This window comes from Temnothorax americanus, unplaced genomic scaffold (genome assembly GCF_048541705.1).
Source record: "Temnothorax americanus isolate GAGA-0224 unplaced genomic scaffold, ASM4854170v1 Scaffold27, whole genome shotgun sequence".
Lineage (NCBI taxonomy): Eukaryota > Metazoa > Arthropoda > Insecta > Hymenoptera > Formicidae > Temnothorax > Temnothorax americanus.
In genome coordinates, this window is record NW_027509411.1 from 1,948,177 (window position 1) to 1,975,521 (window position 27,345).

The 27,345-nt window shown below is 36.5% G+C and overlaps 1 protein-coding gene and 2 long non-coding RNA genes across 5 annotated transcripts in view; 1 reads left to right on the forward strand and 2 right to left on the reverse strand.

Moving 5' to 3' along the window:
• The window catches only part of LOC143899377 (transcription factor hamlet), an 82,258-nt gene extending 61,534 nt beyond the window's left edge, over positions 1-20,724 (forward strand). For 2 of the 3 annotated variants that reach the window (XM_077409637.1, XM_077409636.1), the window contains exons 4-8: positions 3,923-4,054; positions 7,118-7,244; positions 14,138-14,237; positions 16,454-16,610; positions 16,692-20,724. In XM_077409637.1, coding sequence (XP_077265763.1) covers positions 3,923-4,054; positions 7,118-7,244; positions 14,138-14,237; positions 16,454-16,610; positions 16,692-18,698 — 2,523 coding nt within the window. In that variant the 3' untranslated portion in view covers positions 18,699-20,724. The remainder of the gene's footprint in view (positions 1-3,922; positions 4,055-7,117; positions 7,245-14,137; positions 14,238-16,453; positions 16,611-16,691) is intronic. The other variant, XM_077409638.1, reaches the window with a different exon arrangement.
• Positions 1-27,345, reverse strand: part of LOC143899383 (uncharacterized) — a 138,650-nt gene that overhangs the window by 54,332 nt on the left and 56,973 nt on the right. The window lies entirely within an intron of this gene.
• LOC143899380 (uncharacterized) lies at positions 14,256-16,308 on the reverse strand. The gene is made up of 3 exons (XR_013257469.1): positions 15,678-16,308; positions 15,355-15,522; positions 14,256-15,023 (listed from the first exon to the last, which is right to left on the reverse strand). It is a non-coding gene; the product is annotated as an uncharacterized LOC143899380 (long non-coding RNA).

The following is a 27,345-nucleotide window of genomic DNA, read 5'->3' on the forward strand; positions in this document are numbered from 1 at the left end:
TCATTATATACATATATAGATTTAAAATAACACGGCACAGAATTTTATTTCTTTTTGTTTTTAGCAATGAAAACAAAAACAAGAGGTATACAAAAATATGTAGGTATTTCTTTTATAATATCTCTGTATCGAAATATATATATATATATATATGTAGGTCCAGAGGTATGTTCTGGGACTGTTTACGTTTTTTGAAATGTACAGTCCTGGAATATAACGCATATATATGTAATCAGATTCAAAAAACTGTCCCGAAAATTGCCGTAGGACATCAATTTTTTTCAGGACAGTCCTGGAAACTGCCAAATGTCCCGGAATATACCGATATCAAAAATAAAAGTCCCGGAACATACTTCCGGACCTACATATATATATATATATATATATATATACGTATCTGTATGAATACTTCGTGCAATTATTGAAAAAGCAGATATACAAATTTCCCTAGAAAATCTGGACGATAGATATCGATGCGCGTGGTTGATATTACTACGTTTTGGTGAATCGTTCGGGGCTCCAACGATGCGGTATGTCACCGTTTAGGGCCCATTCAGAACGACAATCTGTCGTGTCTTGTCAGGCAGCTTCTTTTTCGTGGAATATCTTCGGTAAAACCTAAGCAACGTAGAAAAACCTTTCGTAGGCTTCGCTTTGTTGGAGGTGTGAGATTACAAAGAGAAAGAAAAGGGAAGCGATCGCGTATTTTGTGTATGGGACAATCCTGTGAACCCCATGCCGAGCTATCCGAGGATTTCCCGACCGCATGTCCTGTAGATTATCTGATGGACAGGATGTAGCGTTTAGGCTTATACTTGCCTATTTTTCTTGCCAACACGGGAAAGTCTTTTAGCGATATAGATTTGCAAATTTCTTTTGCTTGTTTCGAAAAAGTTCCGATTCGCGGAATTTTCGGATTCTAACACTGACAGGAATAAAGACTATCTGCAGTCAAACAATTTTTTATGTCTTGAAATTCAAATGTGCAATAACTTATAGTTACTGGCATATTGACGCGGTATCAATTTTTATTATTAATTTTATAATTATTAAGTATTAATTTTTCTTTATTATTTTATCTTGTATTTATTATTATTAAATAGTACATTCAATAATTATTTAGTATATAAACTTTTAAAATAAAACAATATATTTTCGTACTTCATAGAGAAAAAGTGCAAGATCTTCAATATTACGAAAAAATTTTCGTTATGATCTGAGGCAACCTATTAAAACGTTCCGTGCTTGCGACGATACAATTTCTAGCATTATAATTTTCCGTTTCGTGTAGAATGGCGCAGCACGATCACGGGAGATATTCACGGTCAGACAAATCTGTCCTACGAATTGTTAGCACATGTCCGCGTATGCCGACAAAGCGGACGAAACTTCCCCGCTGGGTCGTTAAAGCCAGTGACGAATTTCTCTTTCTGTCCTATCCGCATCTCAATTTTCCTGACAAATGTCGAAAACGCGGTCAAAAACTTTCTGTTGTAATTGGAGCGTATGTTTTATAAAGTTACAGAAACTTAATGTTGTTACCGATATTAACCGTTTATTGAGATTTAACGTTTCTTATTGTTAAAATTGTCAGTTGGATTTAAATATATCTTCAATTTAAATGCTAAAAAATGCACTTTTGAATTAAATATAACAAAATACGTGACAATATGTTCTATATTCATATTTCATAGATTTTTATCTCTCTATTGTTATCCTGCAATCTGCTTTCTTTGCCATGTGTCTTCTAACATCAGCTTCTTGTAAATAAGCCATCTGTCATTCTTCGCAACAAAGTGTGCTGCTACGCCAATGCACAAGTTAGCGCATCATTGTCGTGGGTGAGACTCCGGGACAGATCCTAATCTGTCGTGTAACCTAGTGAGAAGTTCCATTGTAATGCTCAGGTTCGTGCCCATCTTCCAAAAACGCACGTTAATGGTCCCGGTAGCAAAGTAGCCATTATGACTATCGAGGATTCGTGCCGCCTTGATTCCTTTTCAGCGTCCTTTACCAAACTGTCCTGTTTTCTATTCGGTTATTGTGAATTGTCACACGAGTTTTTCAATTGCACGTGGACTAATACATCAAGGCTGCGATATATTCGTTTCAATTCACATAACGTGCTATGTGGATTTATTATATTTATATAGATATATATGTAAGTTCTCTATGCCTCTTTTCTCTCTTTTAATTAACTATTTTTATAAGAAATTTAGATGCTAATATATTAATTTTGCTGGTATTATTAATTTACGGAATTAAGCATTAAATTCTTTTATTTAATTCTAGTTTATAAAGTTTTATCACATATAATTGCGATTTTTATATAAACTGATTTTATATATAAATTATTTTATTTTAAATATAATAAAAAATATACCATATATAGATTTAAATTTTTAAACTAAGAATTATAATTTGATGTAAAGTATATAAAAATGTAAATATATTGACTGCAACGTACAAAAATAGTAATAGAAAGCGTTTTCGCATTCCATGGATTCTAAAGATTAAGAATGAGATGAAAGGCTCAGAAAAGAATAAGAAGATGAAGATCAAACTATGAATCGGGAAAGAACGGTATGGTTTGTGAATGAAAAGAAAGTGTCGAAGTGAACCAAATGTCTTGCGGTTCATCTGATGTTTTTGAAATCTGAAAGGATTATTCACAAACTGCGGATCTTCAAAGTTCCCAATGAAGAAGTATTTCCTATCATTTGAAGCGTTGACCGGGATTGCTTACCTGTAGACCTGTAGAATCAACCCTTATCCACCTGTGAGATTTATTGATTTTTATGAACGTGCACACTAGTTGTACTTAAGACCAGCAGGTGGTGCAAGCCTACAGGTCAACTCTTATTGTAAACAATCAGATATAAGATCCTAACAAATTTTTAAAAATTGCAAGAACAAAATATATAATTGTCTCCATCGTATATCACCAATGATATAGTTTTTACTTGTCTTAAAAAATATAGATATTTCTTTATATAATGGAGACTTTATAATTTATGTGTTTGATCTCAACATTTGATCGAGACAATTCAATCTATTTTGTAACTAACTAGATACTTTTATTTTGTACGACGATAATTATTGTAAGCGATTCCACTTGACGCATACAACTGTTAATGGTCAAAATATTTTTGTAAATGGTGGGGAGACGACAAGGTTCATGATAGAAGTGCAAAATGTGTTTTACCGCACGAGGCGAGGGTGACGAGGAGAATATTCGTAGCTTCCCGTTGGCAAATGGGGTGTCCAGGAACGACGCCGACGCATCGGGGTGAGACGCTTGGCCAGCCAAGCGTCGCGTCGAGACCGCGCTAGACAATTGAAAAAAATCACTTGTCTCACCCTAAAAGTAGGGACGATTCGTGGATGCTGGAGCGAAAAGTCACAGGGCAGATGCAAGGGCGATGAGAGAACGATATCCGCGAGCGACAGTCCGTTAAACGCAATGTTCCGGATCCAAAATGTTGCGGTTTCGTGCCGCCGGAAGTATATATAATGCTTACTTAATAATTTGGACCGTTTCTCTCTCTCTCGTGCACATGCACCTCGATCCGATCCGGAAAATAATTTTATCGCGCAGTCGCGCGATAACTTATAGTCAATTGTTACATGATGAAAGTATGCTAGCATAGAAACCGAACCAACTAATCTTATTCTAATTAAAGATGGACACAAATTGTGATACTTTAAAAGTTGAAGTTTAGTTCTTTTTTCATATTTGTAACACAGATCCGATTTTTCATTATGTTACCAACTATTATGGGGATATATTTGCAATACTAAATGCTCGCAGAAAAAACGCTTAATCATCATATATTAATCTCTAATCTTTTTAATATTATGGTGTTATTATATAATTAGCGATTTATAGAGTAACGTTTGTGTGTGAATGGATGTGTTCCAGGTCCGCATAGCTGGCAGCGGAGTAAGAGGCTGGTTGGATGCATCTCACGAGGCAAACAATTGGCTAAAGTATATTCGAAGTACTGCTAGCTCACACGCAGTGAACATGCGCCACGTACTCATCGGCGGTCAGGTAAGGAAAATTTAATAATCGAGTAACGTATAATTGAGAGCTTGAGAATCAGCGATACGATATTTCGTTAACGATATAAAGTACGATAAGCGAATCGTATATCCTTTCTGTTGTGCGCGGCCCCGCTAACTCGGTAATTTAATATAGGTATATCGTAAAAATTAAAAACAAGAAAAAAACTTACAAGTTACTGGTTGGAATAGCATCAATAGCAAAAATAGACAACGTTAATAACCAATTAGAATCGACGTTTGCCTGTTTCATAATCCATTTTACCTGCGGCGCAAAAACACGCGTACAGATCGGTGGTAAGATAATTTCACAGAGAAGTGAATTATTGGTATCACTAATCGGCATCTGCGATCTTGAGCTTCGATCCGGGTGCCTTGTACACGCGTATAAAAAGAAATCCTTCACTTCTTCGCTTCTCGTGTACAAGTGGCATGCACGAATAATTATTTCGTATTAAAATTGTATTAATTTGGATGTTAAAAATATTTGCAATTGTTGACAATTCAGAAATCACTGTAATGAATGCGTGTTATTTATATCAAACAGCGTATTTCATCATAAGATAAACAAGTAGAAACTTGCACATTGTTTCCTCGTAGTTTTTAATTGTGCAAGTAGAAACTTGCACATTGCTTCCTCATAGTTCCTAAGTGTGCAAGTTTTTATTTTATTCGAGGTATAATTATCGGTATTTATTTGTTTTGGCTTCCTCATAGAGGAAGCTTTGTTAGCAAAGGTTCTGATTTCACACTTAACTCTTTTGGGGACTGCGTAAATAATTATATACATTCACTAAAAAATACTAAAAATACTTGTCCACTTAAAAACTAAAACAATACTTTATCGATAAAAAAAAATCAGCCCGATATTATAAATATTTGAGATAGCGATTTATTTTTAATTCTATTATATTTTCCAGTCTTTTCTACCCCTATTTCATATATAATTGGTTAAAATTTGGTTGATCAGATCAAGTTTTATAAAGCTTCTATGTATGTACGAATTCTTCGAAATTTCAAATGTGTGTAATACGAGATCTGATCAATCAAATTTTAATGAATTATATATGAAATAGGGGTAGAAAAAACTGGAAAATATAATAAAATTAAAAATAAATCGCTATCTCAAATATTGAGAAAGCGGCAGCGTAAAACACATTTTTCAAAAAAAGGAAAATCTGCATAAAATCTATACCGGTAGACCGATTTCAATAAAATTTGAGGAGGACATACTTTCTATGATACTCTATTTGTGTGCAAAAATTCAAACTGGTATCTAAAAAATTGTAGAAGTAGATGCGTGTACAAAAATCCGTACACACACACACACACACACACATACATACATACTTCCGGACATTTTTTACTAATATGATTTTTCGACATTTTAGAACATTCTAAACCTATTTCCATCAAAATCTCAAAAAAAAATTTTTTCACCATTACAAAGCTTCCTCTATGAGGAAGCAAAAAGATGCGAATTTTTCTGTTTAATCTTCATGGTTTTTGATATTATTAGCAGTTTTGTTAACAATACAATGAAGAGTTGCTGCATTATTATAAACAAATTCACCCCAATGTTAAAAATGGTTAAACACTTGGCAGCCACTTTCTGATTCACCCTCTAATTAACTTTTATACGCAACTGACACTCGATCGACAGTTGCAGTTAATAGGAAACAAATAATTATACGCGCCAAGTAGAATTCCAATTTATTGCACATATGTCATCGATTGTTAAAAAGCTTATTAGTACTTCACAAAATTATCATATTGTTCTCTGCATATTCAACCATCTATTTAAAATGACTGTTTTCCTGTAATATACCCATAAATTTTTTTAAAAACTCATTCAGATATAAAATGTTATATACATTCACTGTTCAATAACGAGATAAACAATTCTTATTCATTTTTTAACGCAAAAGGAAAACAATTTGAGAAAATAAAACACTAATTTATAAAACACATTTTAAAGAAGAATATCAAAATTTGTATATAATGATAAGATTAGTTCCAGTAAGTTTTAAATAGATTTTAATTTCAAAGTCATTTTTTAATTTAATAAAAGAAAGTATTGAAAAAAACAGATTGTCCTCTAATCCCTTTTAAAAGCACTGTACTCATATATGATTGGCCGTCGAATAGACGTATAAACGGAAACGATGGAGGTCACGGTGTCAATTTAGGGTCGAGCTTATGCTTCTGTCCATTTGGCTCTTTCTCTCTTTCTCTCTGTGAACCGTGGCACATGGTATCCTCGATGTTGTGGGCGCGACGTAAGCTACATGTATACAGGGTGTTTAGTTATTAAGTCACCCCATGCACGGGGTCGTTTCTCTGACTTCCTATACGCCCTCTCGCAATCGCTGTAGGAATGGGGGACGCGACGCTCTCTATCAGTGCCCTGCAGAATCGTCGTAATGATGCTTCGGGGCCCCGTGACGACACTATAAAGATCGTTTCATGGCGTCCCGAGCTCTATAGAATCGCATGCAGATTATGTGTCGCGTGTGAAGGAATTTTCTTTAATAAAATCGAGACGCGCAAGCCCGAAACATCAATACATGTATAGCATCTACCATTTTTACCGTTTTTTCTTCTTCATTGACATTATCATTTATTTCGACATCATTATAATTTATTTAGACATAAAGTAGGAAAAGAATCATATATACTGTTGCCTTTGTAATGTTTGTAATGATTCTTTTACCGTCAACAACATTAAGATATAAATGGCAATTTTGCGGTAAAAAAATTTAATAAAATGTCACGCAACTAATGCAATTTTTCATACATTTATTATTTTGCAAAAATTGTATTTAAAAATAATTGCATGTTGTGTGCGAACCAATGCTTAGATGAAAAACAAATAATTTTAGCACAATTTATTGTATAATCTTTATAAACTTACAAACGCCTTGCAGAATTAATTTTTACGTCATATAATTCCTAGCACTGTAAAAATAAAGAATCTTTAAATTATTTTGAAATATTTGTGTTGCGTTGCTGAAAGATTTAACTGAGCATTAAATAACAATTCTGATAATAGATGGTGTATGAGGCTGTTCGCGATATTGCAACGGGCGAAGAGCTTCTTTTGGGCCTTCGGGAACCGCTTCAGCTGCAGGACATGCTGGGTGAGAATACGACCGAGGACAGAAGCGATCGAGAAACTGGTGAGCATTCAGTCACGCAAGAACTTGCGCTAGATAATCTTTATATATATATATTAATTCCTTTATATCAAGTTTTTTACGAATAAGTTTATCTCTCCACTTTAGACACACAACACAGAAAAAATATTATTTTAATTTATTTTAAAATAGTTAAATAATAATTTTATACAATTCCGTTTCGTACACCAAATATATAATCGTAACTTTTTTAACGTCGGTAAATCGGATAATGTTGTTTATTTAAAAACGATATAATTAATAAATTTAAAATAAATTTAATAAACCTAGAATATATATCCGTTTAATAGGTTGAACACACAAATTGATTAAACTCTCTGAATAAAAAATAGAAAATAAACAATGCACATTTGAAGAATAATGTTTAGAAAATGAAAGGAACAGAAAATACGAATTAAAATAATATTCAGATGGCCGGCAAGATATCGGCGTTCACGATCGTTTCGGCACAGCTTTACGACTTTTGGTGCCGATACACATCGCGCACGTTGGCAGCTCGTGCGCATACAATTACGCGTATGAACGCAAATGAAGGGCAGGGGGCAGGTGTTTTCCGAAACGACGAATCGGGGGCGGGCAGAGGGTAAATCGTGGATCGTTGTGTGCACGAGCTGCTCGTCATGCACCCTTGACTCTGGCGTGATTCACCTGGTCGGCCGTTGCGTATTAACCCTCGTCCGGTAATAAGCGCTGATTATTTGCAGATAGACGTGTTCGAGTAGTCACATGTCGCCGTGCCCCGTGTCGCTTCGACTTTTGTCCGGAACCATCCCTCTCGTCCATCGCGAACAAAAATACTGCACGCTCTGTAGTCGTGATACTTACGATTTTTTTCATTTTTTGTTAAAATTATAATTATTTAATGTATATATGTAAAATTGCATTATATAAATTATAATAATGTACACATTTACACATAATTTTTTTATGTCGGTGAGAGTTTAATTATAATTTGTTCCGAATTTAATTGTTTTGAATTGAATACACTTTGCTTTCTTCTGTCAGAAAATTCTTATTTCTTATTAATATTAAAATATTGATTTTTTAAGCCAATTTCAAAACGTCCATTTTAATATGTTCATTTAATTTAATCGATCGTTAGATTTTATTGTGTGGACCGTTGCGCCATTAATATATTTGGGATATTTACGAAGAAGGGTAGCGTCTACGTGCTTCACTGCTCGACAATTATCTGGTTGTAACTTCTGCATGATGGTCAAAATCTGGATGATGACTTGGTAGGGTCGAATTAGGACCGGAGGGTTATAAGCGACACCCAGATGTCGCGACAATTAAAACCGGGCTTATTGTCGAAGTTCTGCCGTCACGAAGTCTACGGTTAATTCGCCCACAGTTTTTCGTCCTAATTTTAGGAAATGCTCGTAAAATGCGTCTTTGCACGTGGAAGATACGCCGTTCCTACTAATAGATTCATTATTAAATTTTTTTTTACAAAACTAGTAAAGATAAGTTTCTTTTAGTTTTTATCAGTAAAACACCTTTCACGTAACATGATTGCTGTCAAAAAACAGTTCGATAAAATTTGGAAAAAATAACAACATATAATTTGTAACACATAGAAATACTTCATAGAAATCTAATAAAACATTTTTTAATGTAATATTTCGCTGAAATTTTTTCAGTCGTTTAAAAATACATACTCTCTAAATCTGAATCAGTGAATAGTACTGCTGAATTAGTGACTATTCACTGATTCAGATTTAGAGAGTAAAGAAATAACATCACATGTTATCATTTATCATACACTTACATTGCATGATATCTATATAAATAATTATGTCATTTATTATACGTACTGGTATGTCTATATAAATATTCGACAAAGTAAACTATATTCTTTTTTACTTAAAGAAAAAATTTTGTAAAGATAATAATGCTTTTGTCAAACAACAAAATCACGAGAGAAAACGTGCTCATTTACATACACATTAAAATAGAATGGTGGAACAGACTCCAAAAGGGAGACGCAGTTTTATGAGATAGCTTTAGTAGCAGAAAGTTAGAGCGGTAATTAAGTCGAGCCTACCGATAATGTTCCTTTCTCTGAATTAATTTAGAAATTAAGAACCTTATTTTTACGATAATAGGCAGATTAGGTTGTGGAAGAAATTGCATCTGCGAATTTTGTTCTTTATATTAATAATATCCTAATAATTCTTTTCAAAGTCATTACATTACTAATGAGCAGTAAATATTAATAAAATTTACTATGTCTTTAACAATTTAATTATATTTATGTAAGTTGTCCGCAAATTTTGCAAATCATCAGTTGTATGGTTGACACTTCTTTTTTGTTGATACTCTGATTCTGCAGATCTCGTTTCGTTATACTGAGATCTTTGTTCGTTATACCGATATCTTTGTCCTTGGTGGACGTAATTTTGCGCAGAGAGATTAATGCCGCGACTTTAAATGGCATAAGAGTGGTACTGGCGTTAATCCAGTAAAGCCATTTTTACGAGGGAATCTCCGGCAAGCTGGTGCGTGCAGCAGGAATAATGATGTCAAACAAACGACGTACGTTCCGTATCAACCCTTGCGAGGGGCATCTGCGCCGCGTCTCTCCCTCGGACGGATCATTTTTTTTTTCACGGGGAGAGAGACAAGGGAATAAAGCGAACAAGGGAAAGCGAAAGAAAAAGATGCGAGAAATCATTTTAACACGCCTACGTGGGGTGCGCGTAGCGAAGCATTCAACCGGAGTTGTATGTTAACTTAATCTCACATAGACGTGCATATAATATCTTGTACCGAATATTCGCATTAAAAAATTTATATTCCGCCTGCACGTATTCAATCCGCCTTCGATATTAATTCTTTATAGATACAGATCTTCTTTTTTTTTCAATGATATGTTGTACCCAAGGGAAGAAAAGATTTTAATAATTAAAAATATTATAATAAAATGAGGATATAGAGATATTAAAATAAATTTTTTAAATGTCGTATTTCAATTAAGTTAAAAGAGAAAGAAAGTTTAACAAATAATTAGGATAATATTGCAAGTAATTGTAACTTATGATGATGATGTTATAATACATATGTATTTAATCTAACCACTTAGATAACTATTTAATATTATATCTCTGCATATATGTTTGTCGATACGATAAGTACTTGCGTTAACTGCAACATTATGACTTTTCCTAGACATTTTTTGACTTACATACCACGAATTGAGTTGCGGCAACATTGGCAGATGCAATTGTTGCGGGCAGTTACGGTGACTTATGACTGTGACTTTCTGCGGTGCTTGTCTTTTCTATCGCCGTTTTCCCTTTTTTGCACCCGAGAAACGCGTTTATATCATCGGCGTGTTTTCCGATAGCTCTTTAGGGTAGCGGATAATTTATAGCCAACTATTGTCGATTAACACGCGCATAACCAGGTCTCAGGGAAGACCGAAAAAAGGGCACGATTCGAATGAGAAAAAAGGGGTATACGCATACAAAAGGGCACGCGACACTCTTTCCTGAGGGGGTGGTGTACTCCGAGGTAGGGAGGTACGTGTGACATGTTACAACCCCATCTGATTCATCGGACTAATGACACATTTATTTGACGTTTGATTCGAAATCGCTACGGTCGCGTGCGACAAATTGTTACTGAAAGATCCAAGCAGATATCGATTTTCCGTTTGATTAATTGAAAAAAAAAAATATTTTTTTCCTAGTTATCGTATAATGCAAGAAATGTGAGTATTGCTAAAGGAAAAATTCGTATTATGTATTTTAGGAATAAGAAAACAATTCTGCAAAATCGTGTATTGTTTAAATTTTTTGAACAAAAAATATTACATGTAATATATAAATAGTTATATATTACACATATATTACCTAACATAGATCATTGACTTCTTAATATATCATCATGAAAGAAGTTACCTTTTTCCTTTTCATCGAATTTCTCTTCTTCTTCAATGGTACTACAGCTCAAGATCGAGCCATGGCGTCTTGAAATTTGGCTTTTATCAAATTAAGTTGCACTAAAAAAGATATAGTTCATTCATATCAACCATCAAAATTTTTAAATCAAGAATTAGTTAATTCAACTATGTTTAGTTGAACGTATCGGACTAAATATTTTAGTTGAATTAAACACATTTTACGTTTCTCAACAAATTTTTTTCTCAGTGTGGCGATCGAATAAAAACTGATGATTTTTGGTCGGATTTGAACTCGGATCTTCAGCTCATTAGACAAGCACATCTTTCTGCGTCATAATTACCATTAATATTTGAGAAAAGAAAGCTATTTAACTCTTTGGATTATTTGTAAACAAATGATTTATATAATTTCTACAGTGACTGTGCAAGAATTCAATGCCACTTGATCTGATCAAAACCCTTTTAATTTTAATTAAAGAAAAAAATGTATATACTTAAAAAAACTGTCAGAAAAGTGTAAAGTAAACGAAAACATTAGGTGAATAAACGAATAGATTTATTTTGATATATTTATCGATGTATTTCAATGATGTCGTTTGAATTTTGAACGTCACGATGCAGCAAGAACATTGATTTCCGTTACTTTTTCCCATGCAACTGCCAACTGACTACTCGACCGCGGGGGGTGTTACCAGTGGATCCCACCTGTTGACTTTCCGCAACGTGACTTTGCTACTCCTTCTACGCGGTAGATTAACATAATACTTTCAACCGTTTTCGTAAATTTGAGAGAAACGATTGTTTGTGAATATATGTTGTAAATATGCGATATACTTAATTCATATAAGTTATTTATATTTCTTTGATTCAAGTTCTATGTAAAAAATTCTTGCTATAAGAAAATGAATTATATTTATCATTCTGTAATTATAACTTGTTTTTATATACATATGAAATTCTCTACCTATTTATGTTATATGTATATAAATTATTTATGCAAAAACATTGTACAGCTAAATATATTGAAAACAATTTACATACATTGAGAATTTATTTTAAAAGAGATTAATTCCGTATCCTCTAATATCTCTTCTGTTGTACTTAAATCAGCATTTTTTTACCTAGCATATCTGAACATTATCTCACATCCGTGATGATTCTTGATTACAATCTTATTTATTAGTTATTAATATTCGTTTTTCATTTCGATCGTCTTTTCAATATGATGGGTTCGAACTATGCCGTCTCGAGGGTGATAGAGGTCGACCGCATCTTTCATTGTCTAAATTCACGGCGTGCCGCTACGAATTAGCCATGGAGAGACGAGCGATTAACGTACTGAGGGGGGTTAGCTTGGCGTTGGGCGTAGTTGGTGGTACGGGGGTTGTGCCCGGTTCCCATGAAGGTCCGTTGGGGGCCATCACTCGACCATATGGTCGAAACAAGTGTAGCGGCAGATTTAAATAACCGTTGGAGGTCGGATATCGTTCAAACTTAAGCTAGATCTTGCTTATACTCGCGATACAAATTAAATTGGGAGTTTTTAAAATTATTTTTTAACTATTTTAACTCTATAATTTGTTTCTTTCAATTTGTTTGTTTACTATTAATTACATCCATTTTTTTTACATTTTTAAATATTTGTACACAAGCAGACAATTGATATGGACTATACTAGATAAATTTTTACATAGAAATTGATTATTATAGGTACATTATTTTAGACACCATATTTTACGCTAGCACACTCATGTTATATATATATATATATATATATATATATATATATTATATATATATATATATATTATATATATATATATATATATATATATATATATATATATATATAGTTGCGTGTTTAATCACTGATAATTCCACTTTGTCTCCTTCATGGATTTCTGATTTTACCTGCCGTTGCGCTCTGATATTCGGGGGTGAAATGCCGCTGGGGGGCTGTCGAGACTCACCTGCGATTGGCTGGTCCCCAACGTCGCTTGTACCAATAGCAAGCGATTCTGGATATCCCCGTTTGCGTTTGCAGTTACTTGGACGGTATATCGCCAACTAACGAAAACATCATTGTGTCTATTGTCTTCGTGATCGCTTGTGTGTCGGATCGCACTTATTGAAAAGGAAGAAGTGACAGTGTAGTGAAGTAACTTGAACTCGCATTGTAACCAAATCTGTTTGATTTTTTAAGCATACAATCGCATTATAGATAGCAAATATAGATCAATATTTGGTCGAGAGATCATTAACTGAACGGTAAATATTTTATAAACTAATGACTATTTTAAAAATCAATTTTTAATTAATAAATTATTTTATTTAATTTACTGGAACACTATTAGAAATTATTGCATATGTTTGAAATTAATTTATAATTAAGAAGCGATATACGATTCTAATTGCCTGAATTCCGAGAATAAATATAATCCATGTTAAACCCACGCTTAAATTAATTCCGCATCAAATTAATTAATAAAAATGAATCAATACCAGCGTAAATTTGTATACGAAAATTATTTAACAACACAATCAAAAGCGTATAATTACGTAAATATTGTAATGTCAGTTGAGTAATTTGGCGTGAACTTTGCACATATTTGTTGAAAATTATTTTCACTATTTCCACAAAGCTATTTAAATCGTCGTCGAACTCTATGGAAACATCGAAGTCTTTATTTTGTAGATCAGGCAATATTACCGGTTTAATTTAATAATTCAGGAACAATCCATGAGTCCACTTGTCACGCCACTCCTGTGGCTCTCGCGCGGTTCTGGATCACGTAATTCGCCCACACCATGACACGTCACGTATCATCGTTTGCAGGGGGTTGTAATTTATAGAGCTATACGACCACACCACACATATACACAAATCGCGAGAAAATTGCGAGTTTTACTCGCACTATCGCCGGCATGTAATGTTTGTGATCTGTATTGTTGTATTCGTCGTTTACAGCCTCTCAGCATAGTGGAACTGTTGACGAGGACAAGGAAGACGAGGAAGAAGGAGAAACGAGATGTACTGTCTGCGACAAGCCGTTTCAAGATATCGAACTGTAAGTACTTATTGCGCTACGATTTTTGTACAATTTTTTTTCTTTTAAACAAACTAGAAAATATAAGTAATGAATTTTTTTGTTTGTATCTCTCAAAAATGTGCATTGGAAAATTACAAACACATTAAAAAAGCGTAAAATGTTTAAATATTTTTGAAAAAGTCTTATTTATTATTTAAAATATTATTTAGGAGACATTTAAAACAATCTGTTTTTCCATTTCACATAGGGAAAAATATCGCGTTTTAATAATTTTAATATTAATATATATGTTAAATTTATAATTAATTGAAAAACACTAGAACACAGTTGTTTTACTTGTTGTATATTTGCACGTATCCGCAAAAAAGTTATTGCCGCCAGATACCTTTATTATCATACTTTCACGCATTTTATTATCCGAAGATTATTATCGTTGGCGCGACGATACAAAGCGCGACTCATCAAGGATTCATGGCACATCATTATATGCTTTTCAAATCAGATGAGCGACGATTACGTGCTTGGCAGAGCGATACGCCGGATCGAAATCAAAAGACAACGGCTCGACCGACATTAAAGTGCTCGTTGCGTCCGTCGATTTTCATCGTCAATTATTAATTAATCGATGGAATTCAGTGAGTGGGTGCCACGTAATCGCCTTCAAATCTCGGAGTTGGCAAAGGCCTTTTGTCACGCGAGCGGTTTCAAGAGTGCTCTTTAGAATTCTGAGCATTTTGAGACTCCTTGCACGATTGAATATGATGCTTAGTCAGCCTTCATTTTGTCTTGGGGCTACGTCATTGCCTTTAATTAGAAAATAATTAGTAACGGAAAGTAAAATAATGCTAACTAAGTGCGCTTATGTTATTATATAAATTATTTAAATACATCCAAATATTTATGATTTTTGGAGTAAAAAATGTAATTTTATCAATTTATCACTAAATACTTCATATCTCGTTAATTGCAAACTCAACCAATTAAACATTGCATTTCAATTAAATATTAGTACTTCTTATCTAATATACAATTAAGCTTCATAATCAAGCGCTTTTTCTTCCATAAATGAAATTATATTAACTCCTTGTTAACTGCAATCTGCAATAATCATGCATAATTTTTCAAAAATACCTACATTAAGACTAAACAAATATGCCGTTCTTTCTTCTTTCGTTAGCTCCTCTCTAGATGAGTTCCTCTATTGGCTTTTTTATTCATCTTCCTTTGTTAACTTCTTTTTGCAGACACATTCGTCTTTGAAAATAATTCTAGTTTGATAAATATCTGCCATTCCTTTTTCGACCTTCAAAAATAATTCACATTATAAAACACAACTCAAGTGATGGACAATTCAAAGTTTCGATTAAAATCAACCGATTCTCGTTTCTGTTTTTTATCGATGATCTCCTCGTTCTTTCAGTCGATATTAAACCGCATTCCCCGACGCGGCAGATTCACCTGTTGTGGGGCATTAAACCCTAGCCGGGATTCGTAATCGGGCGCGTTAGAGCCACCCCCTTATGCATCATCGAAGACGTCGCGTGCTCGTAGCTCATCTGGCGCAGCGCACTGTCGTTGCACCATGAAGGCACTATTTCACCACGAATGAGTTTCACGCGGCGCGTATGTTCGGGGGTGTAAAATCAATGCCGCCGCACACCATGGCACACCATCCCGTGTGACGATAATCCGCGTGGCAACGCGTGACAATCCCCTTAGGACGGCTTTTCTTCGTGACGGCGTGTGTTCGTGCGCGACGGCCGCCCTCTTCTTCATGGGCGTGCGACCGTTATTACACGAGAACCGACTCGCCACTGTTCAGCCGAAGTCACTTAGTCATCATCCAAGACTGCGCCCGACGCAATCTTTGTCGGTGCAGGTCGGTTATCGTATCACGTCCTGCTTGCTCGATGTGGTGCTTTGATTAAATATATTAAATTTCTCGCAGGTAGAAGTGTAGTAACGTTTAGAGATATTTTTACATAGCAATGGAGTTATCGCCATTACATCGAATATTTAATTCAAATGAACTTTTGAAGAGATAAAGGAGAGAAAATGCTATTATATGCTTTCTTCAGAAATGTATAGCTTATACACGATCTCCAGTTCATCTTCGCTGTTATAAACGTTTATTTTATTTCCTTTTTTACATATCTTTCTACATTCTTTTCTACATATCTTTCATATGTTTCTTACATTACAATGAATGAAATATTTGCATCTTTTATTTTCAGATTGGATAGCCACCTGGTGACCTGTCATAGATACCCAGCGGAACAGCACCGCTGTGACAGCTGTCCCCGTGCTTACGCTTGGCGGCCACTTCTGGTACGACATCGTGCTATCGTTCACGGTGATCTTAGAAACTATCCCTGCGAAAATTGTCCAAAGGTAAGCTTCAAATTCGCGCTTCACTCGTCGAAACCAGACAATACATCCCGAGCCAGTAGCATCTTCTAGTATCGCTAAAAGTCGAACATCCGGCAGGTCTTCACGGACCCATCAAACCTACAACGCCATATCAGAACGCATCACGTGGGGGCGAGAAGCCACGCTTGCACGGAATGCGGCAAGACCTTCGCGACCAGTTCCGGCCTGAAACAGCACACCCACATTCACAGTAGCGTGAAACCCTTCCAGTGCGAGGTCTGTTTTAAGGCGTACACGCAGTTCTCCAATTTATGCCGGCACAAACGCATGCACGCCGACTGTCGCATGCAGATCAAGTGCGTTAAATGCGGACAATCCTTCAGCACGGTAACATCGTTATCAAAACATAAGCGATTTTGCGACTCCACGACTCCGACTGGTCCGCCTGGAACCATGCCTCAATTACCGACGCCAGCAACGAGCCCCTTTCTGGTGTATCCACGACCACCCGTGAGCCTGCCAGGCGGGTTGCCTTTTTATCCGCCTAGTCTGATGGGTCCTTATCCAGGAATTTTCCCAAATGCTCCGAATTTTCTCAACACTCCTCTGCTTTTCCCGCCGAAAATCGAAGAGGCCGAGAAGAGGAGCGACAGTCCCAAGAAGGAACGTTTTACCCCTCCAAGAGTGTTGTCGCAACACAATAAGGTCTCTCCTTCCACGGCGGAGGAGGCCACTTCCACGTTTAGGCCATCTCCGGCTAGACCTCCTGTTCAACCGACGCCGGAAAGTGATGACGATCTTTCAAAAAGAAGAGAAGCTAGAAGCAACGAACGAAAAATGGAAACTGAAAGCACTTTGAAGGAGGAGGCGACCGAGCAACCGTTGGATCTAAGGGTTCAGACTAAGAAACAGGACATTATTTCAAAAGCCGCAAATAGGAAAAGCCGTTCTCCGTCGCCAGCCCCAGTACCGATGGAGGAAACGCCCGCACCTCCCGATCCTCCGAAATCGGAAGAGGATGCTGCCGCTCTCCCGCCGATGGAACTCGAGTCTAAGGATGTCCAAGGAAGTAGCCCGCACTTGAGGACCAGTCTGTCAATTGAACAACCGCCGACCAATACACCACCTCACATGGCTTATCCCAGACCGATACACCCGTTGTTCCTCGAAACGATGTATCGCGGTCCAACGGGAACCTTCCCGGGATTTCCCAGCGCACCGCCACCTCCAGGAGGAGGTACCCCGGAATCTAGGCTGATACCTCCACTTCCACCCTTCGCTCCACCGCGCGGGCTTCCTTTTTTAGGCTCGCTTATGAACGGGCTCAGCGGCGCTAGGCCAGGAGGAGGATTCGATCTGCTTGCCCGGCCGCCGCTGAGCGCGTTCCCTGGGGTAAAGCCGTTCCAAGAGGCAGTAATGACGCCCCATCATCACCATCATCATCACCATCACCATCACGTCCACGGCAAGATGAAGGATCGGTACTCCTGTAAATTTTGCGGCAAAGTGTTCCCTCGCTCTGCCAATTTAACGAGGCATCTGAGAACGCACACCGGCGAGCAGCCGTACAAGTGTAAGTACTGCGAGAGGTCTTTCAGCATTTCAAGCAACCTGCAGAGACACGTCAGGAATATCCACGACAAGCAGCGGCCGTTCAAGTGTCCGCTCTGCGAAAGGTGCTTCGGACAGCAGACCAACCTCGACAGACATCTCAAGAAGCACGAGGCTGACGACGGTAGCGGAGTGGTGTCGGTTGCCGATTCGCCTGGAAGCAGCAACGAAAACGAGCGAGAGGATACCTACTTCGACGAGATCAGATCCTTCATGGGCAAGGTCACTTACGGCGGTGAGAGCGGCTACGGGTTGCCGCATCACCCGGCCTATATTCCCAGTCGTCTGCACGAGATGAACGAGTCCAAGATGGAGGTCGAGTATGACGAGGACGAGGACAGCGAGGAGGGTGTGTCTCCGTTGGAGGAGACGGACGGACTGTCGCCGATTGAGGCCAAGGAATCCCCGTCGCCCTCGCAGTACGACCTGAAGCTGAGGGAAAAGCAGGAGCTGCTCAATAATAATACCGCGGAGCCGGTGATCGAGATTTCGACATAGCCCAGAGGTCAGTCTGGGTGATCTGCGTGATCGCTTCGAAGGACGAGGAGAACTCGTCGTTCGTGTACAGAACTATTGTGGGATATACGTTCGTCTTAGAACTCTCGATCGTGACGGCGTTACCTTCAGGAATAATGTCGATGCAGGATTATTTAGCTTAGAACGGTCCGCGTACTTAGACTTTGCAGAATATCAACCATTTGCTTCTACAAGGCGAACGATTCTCGAGTATAATCGGGTTATTCTCCGTGATCATATCGCGATCGATACCGTAAATCCATGGAAGACAACCTATAATAATAATTATAATTATATATTGATATATCCGTACCGGAATTTTTCAGAAAGAATTTAGTGAACCCTATTATACTTGTAAAACAGGTGCTCTGTAAAAAAAAAACGTAAAGAACTCGACAAACATAACGAAGATTCTTCTTATGTAATCCTTTTTTACACCCCACGTTTGTTTGCACTGTGGAAAAGCGTATTGTAAAGATCAACAAATGGACCATTTAGCCCCCTTCTTACACACACACACACACACACACACACACGCACACATGTCACAAGCTCTTCTATATATATAGTCTAGTTCTATAGTTTCTACAGACTTGTTATGATTGTAAACGCGCACGAAATTCAATGTTATCCCCATTCCGCCCCTCTTCGTCCTTAGCATCGATTAGAGTATTTCTGTAATATTATTTATTGCTATTATTAATAAAGTTAATTTATCAATATTATTAAATCGCGTCGCTCAGTAAATGGGATCATACGTTATAAGCGAGAACGATCAAAACGTCCATGTGAGAGCTCTGCGAATTTTATGTAAACGAGTTGCGATGTATCCATCTCGATCAATGATCCAATCACCGATGTTTCTAAATCCGAAATATATCTACGTATATGTGCGCGCTATTCTCGATTGGTTTGTTTTTGAACGCCAGTATTAGTTATATCGCGTTCAGAACGCGGACGCCCTTCGAGAGTTCGAAATTAGATTATTGTAAAATTCCTATCGTAAAATGACTGTAATCGTTTCAATCAGTTCGAATTTTGAAGATTTTCCCCGAGATTGTTAGATTTTGTTAGAATATAGCTGAATGAAAAATGATATATTACAGGAAGAAAAATTCCATCTGCAGGATTTAGCTGCGAGACCTATAGAATCTGCGAAATAAGAAAAGTACATTTTCGCATCGTGTTCGTGTATCAAAATTGATGTATGTTAGCCCGCGAAGCCAAAGCGACGAAGAGAAAAAATTAACGCGTCGTGCGTAATCAACTACTATATACGCGCGCGAGAGAGTGTGTATAATTAAATAATTAGGAGGCAACAAAACCCTTACGAAAAATTGTACAAATTTCCACAATTAGGTGATATAACATTTGTAAAGATAAAAGGAAGAAGTTTCAACGCGATTTTTATTAATATATAAATACGATTCTGAAGCGGTTTCTCTTGCGGTAGGCAAGACAAGAAGAGTCATGTAAGATAACGGACGTTCCTCGCATTTCACTCACCTAGTAGAAATATTAAAATGCGTGTCTCTAACATGTCATCGATGAAGCGAGGAAATTAATAATGACGAGAGATAAGCATAGTATACGCGTATACATATGTGTACCAAGTACGCTCGCGATTAATAAAAAATGAAACAAAGAATATATCGTTCGTTTGTAATCACACCGAGTTGAGGCTTGTTTTTTCACATAAAGGTTTTACGAATACACGTTCTACATATCTCTGTTTCTATCTCTCTCTCTCTTTCTCTTTCTCTTTCTCTTTTTCTCTCTCTCTGTCTCTCTCTCATTATAGACGATAATAACCTTATGAAATGATTAAGCATAAATATATTGAACGAATTACTTAAGGAAAACTATATTATGACGCTGTCTATCTATACATACTGTATAAAGGCATCCTGTAACTTCATTATGATTACTATTAAAATATTACACTTCAAATTGGTTATACCTAAGCGATAATGCCACCTATCGATTTTCCTTTGCCTTATATTCCTCTAAGAAGATTTTAATCTAATAAGCTTTGATAAATTTTATTATTCTGTACATTGAACACACAAATTTAATAGAAAAAGATAAATAATACAATATAAAATAGAAAAACAATATATTATATTCTTCTTAAATAATCACATAGTAGCCTTTAATACAAAAGTGGAAGAGACAAATCAAAATAAATTAGAAAATTTGTTTTCTAAAGAAAATATACTTTTATATAAAACAAGCTATTTTTTTACAATAAAAAAATGTTAGGCATGATATTAGATCATAAATTATTCTGTGCTATCATTATTTGTTTCATTAGTAAGCATATTTATGATCAAAATAAAAACCATAAGAATAAAAATAAAAATTAATATATGTTTCACTTTTATTAATTAAACAATTTCAAGACTCACGGGCGTTTATTTATGTATCCATCTTATTTTTGACTAAATATGACGTATTTCGATTTGCATAATTAAAAGAACCAAATGCAACATGTCATTTCTTCAGTGCTCGCTCTCTATTGACTTGTGCTGCGCTCTGGTACCGCATACTTCGAGATAAGCTTGATATTTATCAAATAGTTGCAAATAAATTAATAATAAAATTCACAAAAATAATCTATAAGCGTAACAGTATGCACCAGTTTTATATGCTTTTCATTAAAACAGTTTGAAAATTTGCAAAATACAAAGAGGCTTCTCTTTTATCGACGATAAATAAGATCTGCTCTAAAGGCAAGAGCTGCAGCAGTTGATATCCATTCATCCTTAAGACGCTAGATTACGCTTTATCTCACAATTTGTATCGTTCAGCCATAATTGTTTTTATAAAAAAAGAAAGTATACTTTTTAAATTGTAAGAAAATTTTAAGAGAAAAGATCATAAATCATATTTATTTTTACAATTTTTGATAATATTGATAAATCTCCATGATACACGTTAGAAAAATTGCTTATAATTGTTATTGATAATTTAATATTATTGATAATAATGCAATTAACTTAAAAAATTAAAAAACAAATGTTATATGAAATGCAAAGAAACTCGACTATCCTTCAGTGATTAGACGAGTTAATTGACGGCTGACCTGACGTTGAATTAATGAAGGTTGAACTTTGCCTGTACTACGATCGTTTGAATCGATCCTCGACGCCCACTCGATCCAACGTATTATCGTACTCCATTCGATCCCATTCAAGTTTGTCTGACTGAACAACAATGTTCGCACATACATTACACAAACTCTTATCGTTGAATCGCCAAAGAAAACAAGTAAATGTCGCTGCGAGTAATGGTGGTTGATGGTATAACAGTTATCACTCTAATAACGTCGTTTAGTAAATTGCATTATAAATAACATACACAAATTATTTCTCTATTTATAATTATATTGTAAAATAACAATTTGATCATTATATAGTCATTCTGTTTAAATTTATGTAAAACATTTACACATTTTTATCTTTATCTCTAAATAAAATATATAAATTACTTGTTATATTTCATATCGTCGGTATGTAATTAAGTATTATTATCTTTTTTGCATTCTCCCGCCGTACTCACGGTTCTTTGCTGCGCGTAAGTGCCAAGGTGATAACATTGTTACGTAAAGTTATCGCGGAAGAAACTCGGATAACACGCTCTCTAGTTCACGCTTTGATAAAATAAAAAGTCGAATTGATACTCTCGTTATACTGTTTATTAATAATACTATTTAAAGTATAAACTTATTTGAATTCTTTGGGGTTGATTACAGAGCGTTGCGTTTAAGTAAGCATTATGTCATAATTCAAACAATTTTCTGTTTGCCAGCAAAAGTGAACATATAATAGTTGTAGAAACAAATCGACAACTCTGTCGAAAAACTTCACGAAATTTTACTACAACTACTGTTAAATATTTACCCAATAATTTGTATGAAAAATATATCGCTTTACGTATCAAGTCTTGCAGTCTGATTTGATAGCAAAAAAGCACCGTCTTCATCAACAGAGTTGTAAGAAGTTAATATCCACGCCATATAACTCATCGCGACGCGAAACCAAGATTTTTTCGACGCGCTGATAAGGGACACGGACGGGATAATCAAAAGAGGCATATAAGTAGAGAAAAAAAATATTGAAATACAAGCTAGGAATTTGATATATTTGGACAATAAATTTGGTATTGTTAGAAAAATGTAAAAACCTTAAAGTGCTTATATGTATAATCGTGTTCCTATTTTCTTCTTGTAAGACGGCCAGCAAAAAGTAATGATTGGTCCAGCAGAGTACACGCTTTCGGAAAAAAAAAATCGCCAGTCAATCGTACCGGAAGTATCGACGGCGCCTTCAAGATTTTGATAGCGCGATCAATGCAATCGATACACTCGCGTGAATGAAAGCAAGGATGCAAGTAGAAGAAAGAAAATGAGGCGGAAAGGGGAGGAAGGCGCGAGAGGATTTCTTCGCGTTGCGAAAAGGCGTCGGACGGCTCTCGTTTGTAGCTCAAGAACGGAGATAGGGGTATCAGCGATCGCTGCGAGCGCCACAAAAGAGCGGCCCGAGACAAGCGCGAGCGAGTCTACAACGGCATCGATGAGGCAATAATTCTATACGCGCCAACGAACATTATTGCCAACGTGACGTTGACAAAAACGGCCGAATTAATCACGAAATTCCACGCGGTCTCAGAGTGGACCCGCGCGTTTAGAAAGTGGAAAAAATCGTGCCGGGTCGATCGATCGATTAGCGGTACAGATCGATAGTACGCTAATAATAGTGCTATTTATTATTATTTATGACTTTTGACGGGAACTTTAATTAAATCCGCGACCGCGAAATTTTCTTATTCCAGTTGCGCAAATCAGGCGGTTCCTTTTCAATTGGATGAGAATTCAAATAAGAATTAAAATTGTGATTAAGAATTTTCATTGCATGTGAAATGTGAATTGTCTCAGCAAAGCGGAAAAAAATAAAAGGAGAAACCGGAGACGTATAACGTACACTTGCAGCGTGTAATTGATTTATTTTCGGTACACGAATTCCGAGAGAATCGAAACGCGTGCTTATTCGTCGCGCTCGCGGATTAAATGAGTTTCCGCGAGCGCGCCGATCGCGAATTCCGTCTTGCTTGGGATATCAGACTCTCCTTTTAGGACACCAGCCGACCAGCTATATCGAGTCTTGCTCGCTCGTTTTTCTTATTTCTCATCTCGGCATGTCGCGCGTCTCCTTTCATTTTAACGCATGATCGCACACCCGATCTGACCGGCGCAACACACCCACCGATCTCTAATCCCGCGCCGTGTGTACGCAGAGACGGCCGGTCGGGCTCATAGATCGTGAAATAGAAAACGTATAGCCCAGTTGAGAGAGAGAGATGCACGGTTATCCGTTTACAAATAGATTCCCGGACGATAAATTATGCGTTCGGGGACGAAATTATTTTCACCCGATGAATATAACGGAATGTAAGTAATAGCGTAATAATACTAAATTTACGGTTTGCCTGCCAAAAAAATTCTCTTAACATCAATATATCATTATCGCGATAATCAGCTTCCACGTAGTTTCACGCTGCTTGAGGACTCTAATAAGCTTGAGCTGTCCAACGCGAAGCTATGCGAAGTGCGAAGAATGCCGTCAGATATATCCTTAAGGTAGTCGTCTCGTCAGGGCATGTATTAGATAAAGTTTTCGATTTTGGATTTTATATCAAATTATATGATCAGCTTTGCAGTCGATTTTTTCTGTGGCTCCTTACCGACTATTTACTCTAGAAAATCGATCTCGAAAATCACAAATTTTGCATTACTTCATACAGACGGCCAGAAAAAGAAGGCTCTATCACGGTTTCAATCACATATTTTTCGCATTTTTCGATTAGATGAAGTGAGAAAAAACATTGCTTTTTGTACATTAGATTTCGAAGATTCCGATGCAACCATAAAATATATAGTTTACCGGAGATTTCGCTGCTAATTTTTTAGTTTATTTTAGTGAAAATGCGGTAATCGAGCAGACATTTTTTGGTCGAGGTAAGGTTGGGAAGACTTGGCAAGCCGCTGGCTAATCACTGTAGTTGCAGGTTATGAGGCTCGTCTTTCTTAGCCGAATTGGATAGTAATTGACACCCCTGTCATGCGTTTTGAAACCCTTTCTCAGTAATTGTCAAAATTCAATTGAAAAGAAGATGTAACCTCACTTGTAACCTTTCTCGACGACTCGCATGATCAGCTGATCAAAACGGAGTCAAATGAGAAAAATCACATAATTTGGAAAAAGTAACATACTTTGGCACGTATGAAATTTTACACCATAATTCATAAAATTATTTTTCCCTTAGCAAAAATTGCCTAAAATATATTTCTGAACGTGAAAACCTACAAACAGTCACATGACTAGCACGTAGCGAGACGCCTACCTTAACTATTTACGCGATATTTTATTAACTACCTGGAGATGCTCGCGCAATCATCGTTTTACATATGTATATGATTGTTACAAAAAATTGTCGCGATCAACATTTTCTTCTACGTGGTTACATAATTAACTCGAACGCCACCACCTACAACAATTCTTAAGACGTAATTAAAGCAAAGTCATATCTGCGATTTCTGAGAGCAATAAGATGATAACACTAATTTAAATAAATTTGCATAGATTATTTTCTATTTTATTTTATATTTTATACAGTAGCGTATGTATATTTAAACTTTTATACAATCTCTATCAAATATTTCAGATTTTAAAGAATTTTAAGAGATTTATGGTTACAGAATTATAGTTTTTAATTTAACATGTTTAAAACATTTGCAAAGATATTTTAGGAGTTCCTTTTATGACCTCAAATCTAAGATTTAAAAAGATTGATCGTCTACCGAAAAATCTAACATTATTCATTGTAATTGTTAAGTAATGTAAACGTAATCATTTAACTGGATCAAATAAGTATTTTTTAAACATATTATTACTTTAAAAACAAGATCTATATTCATTCGATTATAATTACTTTTTCTTTATTATGTAACAATTTTTAGGAAAAAATCTCGATTAATTTCTTCCTTTGTCCAACGTCTGTGAAAGATAATGAATCGCGTGTCAACCATACGATAGTATCACGCGTCCACCTGGACATATATGCAGGAAGGACATTCATATCCAGGAAGGCCAGCTTGAAAGACTCTCTCTTTCTCTCTTTCTATCAAGACGCTTAGGCAAATCGGTTTACATTACTTTCACTGTTCGGCGAAGTTTAGTTGACTTGCCAAGACAACCTTTCGTTCTTATCGTTCTCGTTTTCATCACTAGATTTTCCTGCAAAATAAAAAGAGGAGAGGAAAATCGATTAACATCGGCAGGCGTGAAATATTCGCTTTATGATTGCCTAATGACTCTTCTTTAATATCAGCGTCACAGCAAAAAAAAATCAGATATACGATTAAAAACCGTCAGAAAAAGATGCTCGACTAATGTCGCTGACTCCAATTTGCTAAACGCGCGATAGCGAACGACTAACGAATTCCGTTCTCGAATTAACAACGATTATTTATATCGCCGCGATTAGAAGGATGTTATTTATCTCATTAATGTTGTCTCGAATGGAGCTGCACAAAATTAATTAATCAGCTGCACAAAACGTAAATAATCAACGATACTTTATTGATTGCCTCGACACTTAATTATGATCGATGTACAAGAAAACGTTTGTATTCTTCACAAGGGAAAGTTAGTGTGGTTGTTCGTTGTACATCTATCACAGCTCTCAATTTTTCCATAGAAAGCGATTTTGTTATCTATACATGAAGAGATCTCCGCTGAAAACAAGACTCAAAGCAAACGCCGAACAAACGTAATCGTATGCAAAAGAAGAAGTGCTTTATATAACTGATCTTTTTCCGGCTAACAAGTAGAAGGCAGGATAGAGGCACCTTGACGATGAGCCAATCGATGGTCGCAAGACCGTGCAACCGGAAAATTTCCATTGGCAATTGCGCCTTATCGCGTGCTCCCGATCGATACAAATAATTGTTTATTGGCATACCGCGTCTCCGCGCGCCATTATACTCTTGAGAATCTTCTGACCCGCCATCTCGAATGATCGCGTTGTCCTCCACGAGTGACGATAACAATCTGCTGCGTAGGTGGATTCGACGTTAATTGCGATCCAAGGAATCACAAAGTATACTTGTGTCTATACGTGTATTCTTATATTCCTGTCGGCACTTTCGATAATGTACCGTAAAATATTAAGTCGCACGGTTCTCAGTGCTGAACAATGTACCGGGTAATCAAATGAAGAAGACGAATCGGTTACGTAAGAACGTACCGCAATAATGTTTTTATTTCACGTTTATGTACAGGCGAACGCGCCGTACAGAACTAAGCACATGGCGGTGTGGGAGTCGTCGCGCCGTTGGGTGGAGGCCTGGCGCATAGGCACGTGTGTATGCGACGTGTGTATTTTGCACACAGCCACGCAGAGTGCAAATGTCAAGGGATTCCTCCGATCGGACTGGAGCAAGCATTGAGCGCACATGCTTAAAGACGTGACTTAAATTGTGGCGCAACTAGTCTTGTGGTGCACGTGGTGTGCACAGGCGTTACATACAATTTCGTTTAGATTTCAGCCAGAAATTCACACAGTCTTA